A 19519-nucleotide genomic window follows, 5' to 3' on the forward strand; every position below is an offset into this window, starting at 1 on the left:
ACAGGCTTGATCAAAATAGGTTCAAACGCGAACAATTCAGAAACCACGATAATGCGTCGTCACAGTTTCCGGTTCAACTGCATTTGTAAAAGCATCTTAATCAAGATTACAAAACGTGTACTTGGGACTACTTCATACTGCAGAGCGGTTACACCTCACAATTTCATGTAATTACGTTCCTATCAGTTATTTCCTGTTTGTGCTTCAACTTAAGCTGATAGTGTAACACACAGGCACGAGAGAAGGCGGGGGTGGGGGGAGGTTGACACTGCTTGGCTTCGAAACAGGGGTGAAGGCATTTGGCTGCGATGAGCTGAATGCATGTGCCGAGAGCCACGTCGAAGAAGAAGCCAGCGGTGTCTGAAGCAGTCCACGGTTTACATATTACCTGCTGTTCCTGCGTTTGCGAGTCCCGGACTGCGTGACGGACTTCAACGGAATGGCCAAGAGTGCGAGCCAAGCACTGACCGGCTGGGAGAGCGGCTTCGTTCCACAGGTAAGACCAACGTTAACAATCTTGCATGCCCATGATTTAACATTGCACACCCATTACTCTTTGGCCCCACCTATGGGCCCCTTTACCCACGCTGAAACCCGCGTCAACATTGAAACATGTTACCATGGCCACAGATCGAACTCTGCGGTGCGTGTTCGTGGAGAGTTTGTCAAAATGACGCGTTTAGTCACATGTGGCGCTGCCCCGTTACATTGCAGATTTGTTCATGTTACACATTATCATCATAATCTTCATTTGTCAGTGTCTATCGTTTGTCAGCGTCCCGAGAGATTTTGCTATGGTAACACGTTTTGCGAGCTTTGCGGCAAATTAGCCTGTCCAACATCATCAGCACCCCCGTAGTAGTTCCTTAGTGGCTATGGTGTTAGGTTGCTAAGCACGAGGTTGCGGGATCGAATCCCGGCCACGGCAGCCGCATTTCGATGGGGGCGAAATGCGAAAACACCCGTGTACTTAGATTTAGATGCACGTTCCGGAGTCTCCTACTACGGTGGACCTCATAATCAATGAGATCGTCGTTTTGGCACATAAAATCCGATAATTTGATTTAACAGCTTCAGCACTGCCCTGATTTTTCGTGTTTAACGTCAAATCTTCGAGTGGTCCTTTTAAAGCGCTCCGAAAGCGCTGGACAGGCGGCTTAAGGTAGCAAATACAAGAGACTGGGCTTGATTATTCAACTGAACTGGCTGGAATGTAAATGCTGAGATCTCAGTATCACATATCTAGAGTTGGCTTAATTATTAGCGACATGAAGCCTAAATACAATCTCTTCAGTACTGTCGCAGTGATCTGAAACGATCAGCAAATAATTCCATATTACCAGTTAGTGCAACGAGCGGAGGTCATTGGTGGGGCACCACCTTATACGCACACTTATATGAACTCAAAGACTAACGTGGAGATAACACGAGCCACTAAACAAGAAGTTCAGCTATCAACTGACTTGAAGAATCGAAAAGAGTTCAAACCAAGACATACGCATGTCCAAACATATCACATTCCACTGTTTTGGTTTAAACTATTTGATTCCTGAAGTACGATGATATTACAGTTGTGTCTCTTCTTGAGTGGCTCCTGTTGTCGTCATCGTGTTAGTTTTTGAGCCTTTTGCTGCTCGCGTATACGATGCCATGCCATATTGCGCTATATATTCGCCGCGAAAAAAAAAGGCCGTTTTTTTACAAGTGCGGTGGTTACGACTGTACAACCAGCTTATATAGATGTTTTGTAACGTATGCGTGCTATATTTCGAGACCGGTTAAATACGTTTTGAGGGCACGAGACGTCAAAGGTTCTAACGGGCACGAGTTCCATGAAAACTATCAATTTCAGCTCCGTTAAAGGGACACTGAAGAGAAAACTCGAATGAGCTTAGGCTGATAAATTATTACTTAAAAACTTTATTTTTATTAGTTTCATGGAAAGAAGTTGATTACGTACTCGAAGACAAAATGAAGGACAAACTTCTATACTTTAAATTACGCACGCCAGCGAGGGTACGTGAATGTGACGGGATGTATAGAATACATACATACATACATACATACATACATACATACATACATACATACATACATACATACATACATACATACATACATACATACATACATACATACATACATACATACATACATACATACATACATACATACATACATACATACATACATACATACATACATACATACATACATACATACATACATACATACATACATACATACATACATACATACATACATTAACGTGGTGCTTCTTTTCTGAACACAAGGAATGCGCGACGGCGTTGTCACCTCATCTATGCCTGACGACAACATTCTGTGGCAGCACAGAGAAAGCTATGCGCACGCATTCGCACATGCGGAGCTTCTATTCTTGGGTTACTACGCCAAGTAGTGCCGACGTTTCGCTGGCAGTTTACTGGAACAGGAATACCAGACGTGGACACCAGAAAACCAAAACTCGGAACAGTAGGCAAAGGAAACCCTTTTCCCCAGCAAGCTTCTTTATTTGTTACGAGATAAATATTCAACTAGAAAAAAATAACAATTGGTACGATTTGTTTTACGCTACGTTTTACGCTACGTTTTATGCTACGTGCGCTACGTACTATACCTTCCGGTTGCTTGCATTCGCGGACTACAAGCAGACGCGCAGTAATGTGTGCTTCAGCTCCGTTGCATTGGCTGTGCTACCACGGAAAAGTTGTTGCCGGGTGTAATAGGCTGAACAACGGCCGCTCTGGAACGCTAGCATTGCGTCCACGTTCCGAACACACACACACACACACACACACACACACACACACACACACACACACACACACACACACACACACACACACACACACACACACACACACACACACACACACACACACACACACACACACACACACACACACACACACACACACACAGAGAGAGAGAGAGAGAGAGAGAGAGAGAGAGAGAGAGAGAGAGACAGACAGACAGACAGATGCAGAGCGACTTTAGCGTGTCGAAATCCGGCGTTCGTCGTCATTGTGAACTGCGACGCGTGCAGGAGCTGCGAATTTGCTTCGAAACATAATAAGAAAAAAGTGATTATGACATTATAGTTACCTTGTGTATACCTGGTTCGAACAGACAGCACCTTATATGTCGATATTTTTTTTCATGTTTAACCAGCAATTCGTCATCTTTCTTTTTTGGTCACGTCGTGGTATATGCCGGTTCTCCGATCGAGCTGAGCTAAGAGTTTGTGCAGCTGTTGCACGGGAAGCTGACCTCGTGGTGTTGCAACGCCGCCTGCGCCAGTGCCGCCGCTAAGATGTGCATCTAGGAAGCGGAACGCTCCTGGAGAATCGAACAGAGGGCTCTTGGGTTGTTGTGACGTTGTCTTCCAAGACGGTTGTCTCGAAATGTCAAAATATAGACATTACCGCAGTCGTTGTAATAAAGAAAGAAAGAAATAATGAAGTAGCTGTTAAGTATGCATTTGGGGACTCTAATTTGTGGCGGAAATTGTGTCCGCCAAAGGGCACATAGACAGCCAGCATGTGCAAGCAGATTATTTTACGTCACTTACGAAGCGTTTTCATTAAAATTACTATTAGACAAGCTTTGAAGACCCTGTATACGTATAGTCGGACTCAGTCCAACTCAGTCGGAATCTTGACGCAGGCGGCCAGACTTCTAAAACGGCGTGGGGCTTTGTCGGGCGTCGGCCGGAGTATAACAAACAGCGTACTGGCTGAAGGCCAGAGTTCGCAAATTCTCGTCCGACGACAGTCTGAATAAATTTGACCGCTGGCACTGCAGTTTTGAAAGCGCGCCGACGAAAGGATGGCGATATCGGGCTGACATTTACGTATGGTAATTGCGGTCTCAAACTGCGGTCGAAGTATGCGCTAGAGTTCTTCCGCATAGGGCCTCTAACGCGGATCATCTCGACCCGATGAAGTCGCGCCGAGGCACTGATTAATAGAGCGAAGATGTGCGGAATTCCGCGGCTCTTGCGTACTTGAACCGGAGGTATTCACCGATTCCTCAACAGCTGTGGACACGTTGTCGCTTACTCGAGCGGGCTAGAGGCATCCTCAGCGTAGCTGACGGAGATCTTTTCTTTAATCGTCGACATTAGGACACAGAGCCAACGCATCCCGAATGTACGTACGCTTCTGTCGAAGTGTAGACGCGAGTATTTATTTATCTATTTATTTATTTATTTATTTACATTACCCCTAAGGGCCCTCAAGCGAGGGTATTACATAGGGGGGGGGGAAGGGGCCCAAACATGAAATATACACAATAAATGAAACTACACGAAATAAACACCCCCCCCCCCCCACACACACACAAGGAGCATTATGTAGATAGATATGAACAAGGGATATATGCACTAAGTCATGAAAACACCATAACTTTTTCACACAGTATCTTAATATGTACATATAACAAAAACTAATAACTAATCTGCTACCACTATCCGTTTTCTTGCAACAAGCTTTGGAAAGATGGTAAGTTAACTTCAGGAGCTACGCGTGATGGTAGGTTATTCCATTGTGTTGTTGTGCGAGGAATAAATGATTTTCCATAGAGCGATGAGCGGCACGTTATGCGTTTTACTTTGTTAGCGTGGTCACGGCGCGGGAAGACTGCAGGGGGTGGTGAAAAGAAGTCATTGTGAAGCGTGGATTGGTGATGAAGTTAATGAAATAAGGTTAGGCGAGCGAACTGGCGTCGACGTGATAGTGACTCCAACTCGGCACGTTGTTTTAACGATGTGACGTTGGTGAAGCGTGAATAATCGGAAAAGATGAAGCGAACAGCGCGGTTTTGCAGAGATGCAATGTTGTTGATTATGTATGCTTGATCGGGATCCAATATGGCAGAAGCATATTCAATTTTTGGGCGGATCAGCGTGATATAAGCAAGTTTCTTTAAGTGTGAAGGTGCGTGCTCGAGGTTACGCTTAAGACCGAGTGCGCGGTTAGCTGATGCTAAGACAGTGTTAATATGGTAATACCAAGTTAAGGCAGACTGAAGATGAAGGCCAAGATACTTGTATGTTGGCGCAAGTTCTACGCTCGCATTATTGAGAAAGTAGGCGGTAGGAAGTCGAGTGAAATGGTTGGCAAATGACATTAGCTTGGTTTTAGACGTATTCAAAGACATTAACCATGAGGAACACCGAGCGGTCACCGCATCAAGATCAGTTTGTAAGGAAAGTCGGTCAAAGTCATGACTAATATTACGATATATTGCACAATCATCTGCGAATAATCGAATTCGAGATGAGACACATTTGGGTAGATCATTATAAAATTAAGGAAAGTAGGGGACCAAGTACGCTGTCCTGGGGGACTCCAGATGTTAAATGAACAGAAGAGCAGTTACAGCCATTAGCACAGGTGAATGTTGACTGTTGGAGAGGAAATCTTTAATCCATGCAAGAACGTTAGGGTGAATATTTAAGTGTGTTAGTTTGATTAGAAGCCTGGGATGAGGAACGCGATCAAAAGCTTTAGAGAAGTATTGAGGAGCATTTGTCAAAAGAACGAGTTTATTGGCATGTGACACTGCCCCGTTACATAGCAGATATCTTCATCTTATACATCGTCACCACCACCACCACCACCACCACCACCACCACCACCACCACCACCACCACCACCATCATCATTATCATTATCATCATCATCATCACCACCATCATCATCATCACATTCATTTGTCAGTGTCTTTCAGTGTCCCGAGAGATTTTGCTAGGTAACCCGTATCGCTAGCCGTGCAACCAATTAGCAGCACCACCCTGATTTTTTCATGCTTAACATCAAATCTTCGAGTGGTCCTTTTAAATCGCTCCGAAAGCGCTGGACAGGCGGCTTAAGGTAGCAAATACAAGAGACTGGGCTTGATTATTCAACTGAACTGGCTGGAATGTAAATACTGAGGCCTCAGTATCACTGATTTAGAGTAGATTTAATCATCAGCAACATGAAGCCTAAATACTCTCTCTTGAGTGCTGTCGCAGAGATCTGAAACGATCAGCAAATAATTCCGTATTACCAGTTAGTGCAATGAGCGGAGGTCATTGGTGGGGCACCACCTTATACGCACACTTATGTGAACTCAAAGATTAACGTGGAGATAACACGAGCAACTAAACAAGGAGTTCAGCTATCAACTGACTTGAAGAATCGAAAAGAGTTCAAACCAAGACATACGCACGTCCAAAAATATCACATTTCACTGTTTTGGTTTAAACTTTTTGTTTCCTGAAGTGCGATGATATTACAGTTGTGTCTCTTCTTGAGTGGCTCCTGTTGTCGTCCTCGTGTTAGTTTTTGTGCATTTTGCGGCTCGTGCATAGGATGCCATGCCATATTGCGCTCTATATTCGCTTGAAAAAAAAAAGATAAAAAAAGGCCGTGTCTTTTTTTTTTACAAGTACCGTGGTTACGACTGTACAACCAGATTACACAGAAGTTTCGTAACGTATGCGTGCTATATATTTCGAGACCGCTTAGATAGGTTTTCAGGGCTAGAGATGGTAAAAGTTCTAACGGGCACGAGTTCCACGAAAACTATCAGTTTCTGCTCCCTTAAAGGGACACTAACGAGAAAACTTAAATGACCCTAACCTGCTAAATTATTATTTAAAAACCTTTATTTTCACTAGTTTCAAGGAAAGAACTTGATTACATACTCGAAGACGAAATGAAAGACAGACTTCTATACTTTATATATCGCACGCCTGCGAGGCTACGTGAATGTGACGGGGGTGTATAGTGTATATATTAACGTGACGCTTCTTTTCTGAGCACAAGGAATGCGTGGCGGCGTTGTCACATTATCTATGCCCGACGAGACGACAACATTCTGCGGTAGCACAGAGAGAGCCACGCGCACGCGTTCGCACGTGCAAATCTTCTATTCTTGTGTTACTACGCCAAGTAGTGCCGACGTTTCGCTGGCGGTCTACAGGAACAGGAAAACCAGACGTGGACACCAGAAAGGCAAAACTCGGTACAGTAAGCAACGGAAACCATTTTCCTAAGCAAGGTTCTTTATTTTGTTATGAAATAAATCTTTAACTCAAAAAAAAATTAACTAATAATTGGTACGATTTGTTGTACGCTACGTACCGTCCTACGTACGCTACGTACTATACATTCCAGTTGCCTGCATTCGCGGACTACATTCAGATACGCAGTAATGTGTGCTTCGGCTCCCTAGCTATGGCTGCGCTGCCACGGAAAAGTTGTTGCCGGGTGTAATGGGCTGAACAACCGCCGCTGTGGAATGCTAGCATGGCGTCCGCGTTCCGCACGCACGCACGCACGCACGCAGATGCAGAGGGACTTTCACGTGGCGAAATCCGGCGTGCGTCGTCAATGTGAACTGAAAGCGCGACGCAACGCGTGTCGCAGCTCCGAATTTGCTTCGAAACATAATAAAAAATGATTATGATATAAAAGTTACCTCGCGTATACCTGTTTCGAACAGACAACGCTTTATATGCCGATTTTTTTTCTCTCTTTAAACGGTAATTCATCTTTTTTTTGTTACGTCGTGGTATATGCCCGTTCTCCGTTCAAGGTGAGCTAGGAGTTTGTGCAGCTGTTGCAGGGGAAGCTGACATCGTGGTGTTCCAACGTCGCCTGCGCGAGTGCCCCCGCAAAGATGTGTATCTAGGAAGCGAAACGCTACTGGAGGACCGAACAGAGGGCTCTTGGGTTGTTGTGACGTTGTATTCCAAGACGGTTGCCTCGAGATGTCAAAATATAGACATTACCGCAATCGTTATAAGAGAAAAAAAATAATGAAGGAGCTGTTGTTAAGTGTGTGTTTGGCCACTCTCTAGTTTGACGCGGAAATTGTGTCCGCCAAAGGGCACATAGACCGCCAGCATGTGCAAGCAGATTATTTTACGTCGCTTACATAGCGTTTTCATTAAAATAACTGTTAGTCAAGCTTTGAAGACCCTGTATACGTAGTCGGACTTAAAACCCCTTAAACTTCGTAATGGTGGGCAGATTGTTTTAGAGAAACTGGCCACCCTGTATACGCAATGCCTCATGACGTCGAGCGTACCGGAATCTTGGAAAAACGCTAACATAATCCTAATCCATAAGAAAGGGGATGCCAAAGACTTGAAAAATTATAGACCGATCAGCTTACTGTCCGTTGCCTACAAACTATTTACTAAGGTAATCGCAAATAGAATCAGGAACACCTTAGACTTCTGCCAAGCAAAGGACCAGGCAGGATTCCGTAAAGGCTACTCAACAATAGATCATATTCACACTATCAATCAGGTGATAGAGAAATGTGCGGAATATAACCAACCCTTATATATAGCTTTCATTGATTACGAGAAAGCATTTGATTCTGTCGAAACCTCAGCAGTCATGGAGGCATTACGGAATCAGGGTGTAGACGAGCCGTATGTAAAAATACTGAAAGATATCTATAGCGGCTCCACAGCCACCATAGTCCTCCATAAAGAAAGCAACAAAATCCCAATAAAGAAAGGCGTCAGGCAGGGAGATACGATCTCTCCAATGCTATTCACAGCATGTTTACAGGAGGTATTCAGAGACCTGGATTGGGAAGAAATGGGGATAAAAGTTTATGGAGAATACCTTAGTAACTTGCGATTCGCTGATGATATTGCCTTACTTAGTAACTCAGGGGACCAACTGCAATGCATGCTCACTGACCTGGAGAGGCAAAGCAGAAGAGTGGGTCTAAAAATTAATCTGCAGAAAACTAAAGTAATGTTTAACAATCTCGGAAGAGAACAGCAATTTACAATAGGCAGCGAGGCACTGGAAGTCGTAAGGGAATACATCTACTTAGGGCAGGTAGTGACAGCGGATCCGGATCATGAGACGGAAATAATCAGAAGAATAAGAATGGGCTGAGCTGCGTTTGGCAGGCATTCTCAGATCATGAACAGCAAGTTGCCATTATCCCTCAAGAGAAAAGTGTATAATAGCTGTGTCTTACCAGTACTCACCTACGGGGCTGAAACATGGAGGCTTACGAAAACGGTTCTACTCAAATTGAGGACGACGCAACGAGCTATGGAAAGAAGAATGATAGGTGTAACGTTAAGGGATAAGAAAAGAGCAGATTGGGTGAGGGAACAAACGCGAGCTAATGACATCTTAGTTGAAATCAAGAAAAATAAATGGGCATGGGCAGGACATGTAATGAGGAGGGAAGATAACCGATGGTCATTAAGGGTTACGGACTGGATTCCAAGGGAAGGGAAGCGTAGCAGGGGCGGCAGAAAGTTAGGTGGGCGGATGACATTAAGAAGTTTGCAGGGACGGCATGGCCACAATTAGTACATGACCGGGGCTGTTGGAGAAATATGGGAGAGGCCTTTGCCCTGCAGTGGGCGTAACCAGGCTGATGATGATGATGATGATGATGAAACTTCGTAAAGTAGTGACACTCTCCTGCTCCGCCTTCACTCCTCCTCGTCTTTCCTCTCTTTGACGCTCCCTCCTCGACCGTGGCGCCGCCTACACTGCTCGAGCTTAGCAACGGCGCCAACATGCGCTCCTCGCCACTCCGTAGATGCTTCTTGAGAAAAATGGCGCTGATGCACGGCGCGAGGGCCCACGTGATGCTATTAGGCCAATAGCGACGCGGCGTCGGCCTCGGCCAGAGCGCGCGAGGAGGAGGCGGCATTCTTCAAAGCGTGGCACCACTTTACGAAGTTTAAGGGGCTTTAGTCGGACTCAGTCCAACTCAGTCGGAATCTTGACGTAGGCGGCCAGACTTTTAAAACGGCGCGGGGCTTTGTCGGGCGTCGGCCGAAGTATAACAAACAGCGTACTGGCTGAAGGCCAGAGTTCGCAAATTCTCGTCCGATGACAGTCTGAATAAATTTGACCGCTAGAACGGCAGTTCCGAAAGCACGCCGACGAAAGGATGGCTATCTCGGGCTGACATTTATATACGGTAATTGCGGTCTCAAGCTGCGGTCAAAGTATGCGCTTGACTTTGTCCGCATAGGGCGTCTAACGCGGGTCATGTCGACACAATGAAGTCGCGCCTAGGCGCTGATTAATAGGGCGAAGGTGTGCGGGATTCCGCGGCTCTTGGCATACTTGAACCGGAAGCATTCTTCATTTCCTCAACAACTGTGGACACGTTGTCGCATACATGAGCATACATGTCGCATCCTCATCGTAGCTGATGGACATCTTTTTTTTGTCGTCGACCATAGGACACAGATCCAACACTTCCTGAATGTAAGTACGCTTCTGTCGAAGTGTAGACGCGAGTAGGGCGAAATAATTTTCGGCGGCGAGGTGGCAGGAGGGAGGGGGGCGGGCTCAGGTATTCGCCGAAAAGGTCATGGACCTCCTCTGTAAAGGAGTAACGATATAAGAAGTTTTCGGGTTCTCTTTCTCCGTATTCGTGTTTTGTTGCTGTCGTAAATTATTTGGTGATTTAATAGCTCGCAAAAAATAACAACAAAGCGTTAAAAAAAACTTTTTTGTTCTCTATTTTTTTTCTCTCACAGAAAATCAAAATCGGGGAGGAAAAACAAAGCGATGCTCCTTGTTATTTGAATTTCTAGCCCACGGTAAGAATGTCACGCGTACATACATCATACACACGACATACATCAAAACACCGGTGCCTAGACTTCTGCAGGGGAAGAAAGAAGCGTGAACATGCAAAGTTAATTACAGGATATATATATATATATATATATATATATATATATATATATATATATATATATATATATATATATATATATATCCAAAGTACTCGTTTCGAAAAGTAATGAGCTTCCCTTTGAGTTACCATAAATTGTTTCTTTCCGGATTTCGTTTCTTCCTCTTAAGCAGTTACTCATGGCAGGTTTCTTTTCCATTGCCGCCACCCACGAGTTTATTTCAGCCTCTCTGACTTTCCGCTTGACGTTCTTTGTTGCTGTGTTGCTCACCTTAGAGGCCGCGTACTTGCTGGTAAGCTTCCTTGTTCTTTTCCTCCACTGCGAATTAATGTTTTTCCTGTACAAATACCTTAACACTCTCCCAGACCATTTACTTTCTTCCATATTCCTCAGTCGCTCTTCATAAACAGTTTCACTGCGAGCTTCCCTCACTTCCTTCACGCTCGAACCGTGGCTGGAGCGCCCTCTGCCGACCGAGCTGGTTGCTGCAAACGGGTCACGCTGGGGTGAGCAGAAGTTGAGATGGTTTTGCCATTCCAGCAATGCACATAGTACCGTGTTTCCCTTCGTCTAACCCCCGGTGGTAGCGCAGTGGTTATGGCGTTGCCCTGCTCAGAGCTAGAGGTCGCGGGTTGAATCGCGCCCGCGGCGGCCACCCTCGGACAAGACTGGACAGGGAAAAAAAAGCTGCCTGCTCCTCAGGAGTACGTATGACGCGTGGCCTACCCAAATGGGAGCCGGAGAAAAACTGCTACGCGCGCGCTCGGAGTCCCAGTGTTGCCAAGTCGGGCAAGCCGGCGTAGCCCAAAGCTAGAGAAATTGTAGCCCCAAACGTAGCCAAAAAATAAAAAAAGAGCAAGAAAATTGTAGCCAAACATGGCCATTTTTTATTTGCAGTTTCATCTGTACATACATTTTTCACATTCGACTACACTCTTAAACAAAATTGCACCCTATGGGTCGTGTCTAGCCACACAACGATAATCGTCATCTGTCTTGCCCGCATTTCCTTCCTTTAACGCTGCGAGCCCAGTACTTGCACGCCACGAACGGTATGCGCGTTATCAGCATGACACAGCATTTCTCGAGAGGAAAGTAGCGAGCGCAGCGTTTTCACACTCTAAGAACAGTTTACACCCTTTGGAGTGCCCTTTCTGCCCCATAACGATAATCGTCATCTGCCTTGATGCGTTTCCTTTCTTTAACGCTGCGAGCCCGGTACTTTCCAGTAACGAACGGCATGCGCGTTATCAGCATGATAGCAGCATTGCCGACAGGAAATGCTATCATGCTGATAACGCGCATGCCGTTCATTACTGGAAAGTACCGGGCTCGTAGCGTTAAAGAAAGGAAACGCATCAAGGCAGATGACGATTATCGTTGTGGGGCAGAAGGGGCACTCCAAAGGGCGTAAACTGTTCTTAGAGTGCAAGAGAGGATACGCAAGCAAGACAGATGACCGTTGTTGCTGTTTGGCAAATATACACCCCAAAGGGTGTACATTTGTCCAAGAGTGTACACTCGCGTGGGTTAGGGCGCCACGTATAGCCCAAACAAAGCCAAGTCGCAGATCTTCAGTAGCCCAAATATAGCCAAAAAGCCAACTCGCCCAAGTCGACGCCAAACATTTTTTTTTCTGTAGCGCAATTTGCCTGTACATAGCCAAACATGGCAACACTGCGCTCGGCTGCGGCGGAGAGCAACGACGTCACTACTGGCGCAGCCAATCACGCGCCTCTCTTTCTCTCTATCTCTTTCTATTTCGTGCACGCGCATGAGGTGGCGCCGGAGGAGCTTTAGGCTAGCCATATACAGCTTTGCTGTAAAATGCCACATAAATTCTGAGAATCGTCTATTAATGCGTAAGCATTTTTTTTTTTTTGGCTCAGGAAAAAGCGCTGAGTAGACTAACATGAGCTAGCAACGCAAATACGCGAAAGCGAAGTAACAGCCGAGACAATGAGTGATGAAGCCTTTATAAAATAAACAAAATCTCGGAATTTCTGCAGAATCCTTTCGACTGCTGTGGACGTGCGCGTTTGAGCTGCGGCATTTCATACGAACTTTCTCGAAGTCAGGTCATGATTCTTTCCTCACCCCCCATTTTCTGCATTTATATTCGTGCGCAGCATGGAACATTGTTTAGTTGAAGATCAGCGCCTCGTCGATCGTGTTTCTCCCTATTTTTTCCGACCTTCGTTCTGTTATGGATTTTACGTGTACCAACCACAGCCAACGTCAACGTCATAGTTTATGAGTAAGTCTGCTTATGTTTTCCCATTTTATTAATTCGATAATAAACCTTTCAGAATGTACCGATTTACTTCGTGTTCAACGTAAGGGATCGCAAAGTTTACTAACTTTAAAAAAATCAAATTTTTTTGGCTACTTCTAGAAACTCTACTACTTTTTCAATAGATAAGGGCTAAAGCGCGATCAACGTTTACAGTGCATGAGCAAAGAGCAACTTTTTGCGTTTTTTTGTTTTTTATTTTTAGGCTGAAGCGAAATCTGAGGCACGACTTCAGTTATACCAGATGTCATGTGCTGTCCTTTCTGGAACTTCATTGACCATTCGGACTGGGGATCTTTCTACGTTCATTTTTACTTCGCGATTTCCCGTGTGGATCTTTTTCAAGCCGCGCGCAGCGCGAGGAATATTTGAAGGTCATTGTGTTGGCGTTCGATCCTGCTTAGCAGATGGCACAATCTAGAAATATAACAGCAACAACTGCATGCGCGCTGGCAAAATAAAAAGAACATCGTTTCAATTCAAATTTTGCCAGTATGAAGAAATCTACTGATTTCAACCGATTTTCAAGCACGAATGTGCAGCAATCTTTTTTGAAACGCTTTTTAACTTCGTGCGTGACACGCCGTGGCAGGTTAGCGCCACCAGTTTTATCTGGGAAGCGCGTTCTAGCTCATGCTAAGCCCGATAGTACGTCTGGGAAAACGTGCAGTTCTGCCAATCAATGAAATGACGTTAAAGGACACAAAGCGATAAAAAACAAGTTATTTTCGTATGTCGTAACTAATTCGTCATGGGTTAAACCTTTAATTGACCGCATCGCGATAATGGCGGAATGGAAAAATAAAACGCTCGCGTGCAATGCTTCCAGTGCGCCGTTAAAAACGATGAGATGGCCAAAAAAGGAATCTCGGAGCCCCTCCTCTACTGCGTTTTTTGTAGCCTTTGTGTTGATTGGGGACCGATCCAGTCATTTGGTACGGTCGGTTTGTTTCGAACCAGTCGGTCAATCAATCAATCAATCAATCAATCAATCAATCAATCAATCAATCAATCAATCAATCAATCAATCAATCAATCTGTTAGTACATAACATTGGAAAGACTGTAATTGATACCGCTGTCACAAATGGAGCAACCCTTAGTGACTTGCTTCGAAGTCCTCCCATACTAGGGCTCGTACATGCCAAACTTCTTGCATCCAGCGCGATTAAAAGAAAAAAAAATAATTCTGGGATTTTACGTACGAAGAACTCGATCTGATTACGAGGCACATCATTAAGGGGGCGGGGGGGGGGGCCTCCGGATTCATTCTGACTACTTGGGACTCTCTTTACCATGACCCGCACACGAGCGTTCTTGCCTTTCGCCCCCCCCCCCCCCATCGAAGTGCGGCCGCCGCGGTCGAAAAGCGAACCCACGACCTCGTGCTTAGCGTCTTACATCCTTAAGTAAACGAATAGAAAAACCCTCTAATTCCCCCCAAAATATAGTGGCTAGCATAGGAGCACCTTGACATTTACTATGATGCTTGCTTTTATAAACCAGTTTCAGCGCCCAGAAAGCGCCTGCCTCATGACGTCACGCTACATCGACTCGCTTTGTTCCTGCGACTGCCACGACATCCACGCACAAGCATAGCCAGAAGAAACGAGCGCAGCGCTCCTTTTTTTTTTTTATTTAGCGACACAATCGCAACAAGCCTTATTTTTTCACGACGTCAGCATCAAGTTAATCCGTCCTGAACACGGTCGTCAACCTTCACACTTGCTAAGCGTCACCCCTTACTCGCGTGCTAAAAAACGCGCGGTATACAGCTTCTGTGCGGTCTCGAAAACATGTGCACGATGGGGAACGAACCGGCAACGTCTTCCTCGCGGGGTTCAAACCGCACGCGTGACATTTCCGCCGTGATAAACGACGACGCTGGCTGGCGTTAGAGCCTGGTTTCAGTGGGTGCCGGCATAGAGCGCCCTACTAAAATTACGAACAGCAATTCTGTCTCGACAATCGTTCAGCCATACCACGGTAACGATGGGCTTCGTGCTGTTGGCTTCGGACGCTCTCACGACTTTTAATTTACGACGCTTTATCGACGCTTATTGACTTGAATTCGGAAGCAGCGCTATCTTTATAAACGCACAAGACAGCGAGGCTTTCCTATTTCTTATCTTTCTTTTTTTTAACGCATGTGCTAAGGTGAAGTCGTCAACTCGGCTTCCACGTTCTCGGCTCGGCTTCCACGATCCATTTCGTTATTGACATGAAAGAGCATACATGTCAGAATTTCTTTTTCTCAAATTCAGACGCTCTTTTTCTCGTGGAATAATAGGAGTACGTCTCACAAATTGCGAGTATTATGAAAATCGTTTTATTTAGAGGTCGAGGTGATCCCCAACGCAAATAGCTTTGCATTACGTTATTAAAACATTTATATCGTACCTGTTGACTTCTTTGTTGAAGACCTTCGGCTTATAACAAAACACTATGCATTTATAAGATTAATCTAAGTTATAAAGTACACGAGGAGGGTCCTATATCACGGGATGTGATCTCGGAACTCCGTTCAACAGCCATCGTTTATATTCCTACAACCCTTTTATGTTCCCTGCAAAATGCCGGCGTGGTGCCTTCAATATGGCGACTGTGACGTAAATTATCATCGAAATATTACGTTTCAGAAAAAGCCAACATTAGAGGAAAACTAGGGGGGGGGGGCACCTCGGCGTTGTCACTCCCTACGCATGAGTCGTAACTTATAGGCCTATCACGAATAACGAATGGACTCTGCACAATACTGGCTTGGTTCCGTCAATCTGAGTTTACTGGTGCCAATGTAATCAGAATATTCTAATTATAGATTGGATACTCTGCAAAGTTTAAGTGGTTCCCAAAATATGAGTGCATGTGTGGCAATGCTTCTCTTCAGCAGATGCTGGGAACTGGGGGACTTCGACGTGATTGTCTTCTACATCTATCACAGATTTATGCCTCTGGAATGCGCTGATTCTGTCGATCGGAGCGCAAATTTTCATAGAGCTTACGACACGTCGGACAAGGTCTTTCCGAAAACCGGCTTCCATAGCTCCACAGGAACCGCTCGATTCACTGTGACCTTATGACGAAAAATTTTATGACCACTCTGTGACCTGCTTTTGCAGGTCCAGCTGGCTTATAGTGTGCAGCCTCTCCGTCCCCGAAAAGCCAGGGTATGTCTAGTTCAAAACCAATTAACGCGCTACGCAGGTGCGATTTAAGGACAAATCAGGCACTGCCCGCAAGGTTTGTTTCTAATTCTCATTGCTATTTCAATTCCACCACTGTCACAATTTTTTCCCGAGAAGTCACTTGGTTGAATCGGGTGAACTTTAATTACGCTACATTACACTTGAGCGTACGTGTAGAGCAAGCGCTTCATTTTTTTCTTCAATTAAGTTTTCATTGTTGCAAAAGGGCTTTAAGCCTACTAGATGTTTCGAAGGCGAAGTTTGCCGTTGTCGAAGTAAACGCAAACAGGACAATTCCCATTACGAGAAGACGCGAACGCGCAGGCGCAAGAACGTGCATGGAAATACAAGAATCTAATCAATGAATTTTCTTTAAAGGTGCAACTAATCTTTCCCTATACAGATGAGTTTGTCCCGGGTAAAGTTATAAACCAACAGGTAACACCTTACCCCATCAAGCACACTATCTTTTATTTTGCTGCCATGACTTGAACTTGCCTGTGCAACATCCCATTCACCATCGAGGATTTTGTCAACTGGAAACGTGGCTGCAATGTGGTTTAACCCATGCATGACTTTACATTTTATAAGATTCTGCTGTCCATTACCTGCTTAGTGTATTGAACAATTTTCGTAATCTTGGCCGATGTGGAGTCACGTGTGCATGACAGCACATAAGGGAAAAAAAGAAGCAGCAGACCTCGAACCTGAATCCTTAAAAGGTCCGGTCCTGAGTCTTCTAGGACATACGGTGCATATTTGTGCTGAAAGTTTTACAAAACTTTCTGTGCATGAGAAACCTGTCTTATCATCTTTCTTTAACGGCACTGACTTTTAGCGCTTTAGCCTCCCGTGACAGAGCAGACGATGTTCCACAAGAAAGATTGAGCTACTGAGTGTTTTCACTAATTACACTAATTCACCCCTTCCTGAAATAATTACGTTTTTATTTAGCCACTTTAGAGCGCATTCCCCAATTGCGAAGTTGAAGCTTAACAGGTAAGCTAATAATATTTTCTAAGCGGAAATCATGTGCTTCGCATTGGTTTGGAGAAGTCATGTGCCCAAATTTTTGCGTGAAGCATTGATGTTTGATTACCACTTATCAGCTCTGTCGAAAATCGGGCAAATGCGACGTGGTAAATCGATGCATTGTGCCACAGGTTTTGAAGACGTATGTCGTATTTGTAGAAACTGGCGCTAAGGAAAGGATTTGTGCTAATAAAATACTGCTTCATTATCTGCTAGGTTTCGATTTCGCAATAGGAACAAGTGCTCTGAAGTGAATTAGTACAAAGATAATTAGCAATTTTTTATTTAGCCAACAGCGCTTTGTAGTTGGTCTCGCAAGTGGTGTTCTCCTCAGGCTAATATAGCTGATATACAGGAGACCTTTCAAAGTCGGTTTTCATTAAAATAGGTTCTATATATAGTATATTGGTGTTTAGATTTTACGTTTCTGTAACTACCCGCTTCGTGGCCTGTCTGCTGTGGTTCGCAGAGGCGCCATAGTCGAGAATCATTATGACTTAATTTACGCACAGCCGTAATCGTACTTATCGTACTCATCATCATTTCGCTTATCGCAGGTCAAGTGCAAAGTAGGAGTGCCTCGAACGTCACTGTCCAGCGGTCGGGACCATGGGAACCTTCATAGGCCACGCCTTGCCCGGAACCTTCCTGTTCATTATGGGAAGTTGGTGGGCCTTTTTCGCTTGGCGCAACTACGTCCGCAGCAGGGAGCAAAAGCGGCACTACGTCTGCCGTTGCTCGTACCCGATACCCTGTCTGTCTCAGCGCTTCAGCTTCGAAGGCATCGCCAAGATTGTCACCTGCTCTGTGGGTATTGTCGACGAGATGGCCGCGGGGATAGAGTACGGTCACTTCGTTAATATGGCCTGCGCTCAGCACATCTCCATGTACCTTTTCTATCTGCTCAGCGGTGTCGTCGACGTCATGACCAACGTCCGCTTCCCTTTCCCGCCGTACACCGACTACGCGGTGCTCCTGCTGGCCGTCACCGTCGAGGGCCTGCTGTTCCACTTCCACCTGCATGGAAGAGCCGGACTGGACGTTCTGGTCCACACGCTCCTGGTCTACACCATTGCGGCCGAGGCGGCCTGCATCCTCGTCGAGATGTGTCGACCCCGAAGCGTGCTGGCGTCCCTGGGTCGCGCGTGCTTTTGCCTGTTGCAGGCAACGTGGTTGTGGCAGGTCGGATTCATCCTTTACAGCCCGCTACCCGAACATCCGCCATGGGATGTGGATAGCCACTCGGACATGATGCTGGCCGCCAGCGTGTTCACCTGGCACATCGTGGCTGTGCTGGCGTACCTCGGCGCTTTGGGCGCCGTGGCTTGGGCCGTAAACCGTACATGCGGCAGGTGCTGCAAAGATGCCTCCGCGGTGGTTCAAGACGACGGTGACCTCTGCCAAGCCCTTGTTAAAGAGTAGCCGATGAAGTTTGCCGGCCGGGAGCTGTCCGCGGGTCGCGGCGCGCCGAAGCTCAGCCACAGGGGTAATTCTCCGCATGGCTGCCAGTGGCTGTTTTCGAGCAGACGCTCTTTCGACGCTAGCGCCAAGGTCTCCTTCAGTTACGGCCCTAACAGCAGGGCGACGCAGAAGCAAAATGGCGGCACACATGATTGTTTGCGTTGTCAACAGGAACAGCAGCCGCACGGTGCCTCCTCTCCCAAACGTTTTTCGTTTCTTTTTGTTTTTTATTATGCCGACCCGCTCCGCTCCCTTTCCCCCATGCCGCGCACGCCGCTTACTTTCTTTTTTGCTTTTACCGGTGCGCGACGCGTTGTGATTTCTTTTTTTCTCAATCGCGCGCGCTGCGCCGCGCATTGGCATTGCTAGCGAACTGGCGCGTGGTGCGCCTTGGGCTATGCGTTGGCACGCACGCAGTCTCGCCCATACTTATATTACAACAGCATGCGCGGGGACATAAAAAAAATTCCACTTCCAACACAACAGATCTTTGGCTTCGCTTTATTGACTTCGTTTCCGAAAACATTTTTCTCACAACGCGGTGTGATACACGCTCAAAAAATGAGCAAAAGTGAAAGGTACATGACATATACAAGAGTACTAAACACAAAAGTTCACAGACGGTGAAATAACAAAAAAGAAAGCGCTAGAAAATGCGAAGGACAGAACGATGAAGGCGTGCCTTTGTCGGTGGAGTCAAGAGCAGTATTTACCGAAACTTGCGTGTCTTCCGGCCAGTAGCAGTAGCGGAATGAAGGGACAATAGAAGCGATGTCGTAGTGCGTGAAACAGAACTGTATTTTTCTCGCTTATTTTCGCTCTCTCTCTTTGC

The 19519-nt window shown here is 45.8% G+C and overlaps 1 protein-coding gene across 6 annotated transcripts in view; it reads left to right on the forward strand.

Annotated features, from left to right (window-relative positions):
- Positions 1-19172, forward strand: part of LOC142564432 (transmembrane protein 45B-like) — a 28891-nt gene extending 9719 nt beyond the window's left edge. Inside the window, exons 1-3 of one of the 6 annotated variants that reach the window (XM_075675430.1) lie at positions 3912-4172; positions 10556-10618; positions 17784-19172. In XM_075675430.1, the coding sequence (XP_075531545.1) occupies positions 17836-18648 (813 nt within the window). In that variant the 5' untranslated portion in view covers positions 3912-4172; positions 10556-10618; positions 17784-17835 and the 3' untranslated portion in view covers positions 18649-19172. Of the gene's footprint in view, positions 1-342; positions 497-3911; positions 4173-10555; positions 10619-12837; positions 12975-16128; positions 16272-17783 lie in introns of those variants that run through there. The other 5 variants (XM_075675433.1, XM_075675431.1, XR_012824575.1 and 2 more) reach the window with 5 other exon arrangements.
- Positions 19173-19519: the final 347 nt, after the last annotated feature.

The sequence above is a fragment of the Dermacentor variabilis genome, chromosome 11 (assembly GCF_050947875.1).
Source record: "Dermacentor variabilis isolate Ectoservices chromosome 11, ASM5094787v1, whole genome shotgun sequence".
Taxonomy (NCBI): Eukaryota; Metazoa; Arthropoda; class Arachnida; order Ixodida; family Ixodidae; genus Dermacentor; species Dermacentor variabilis.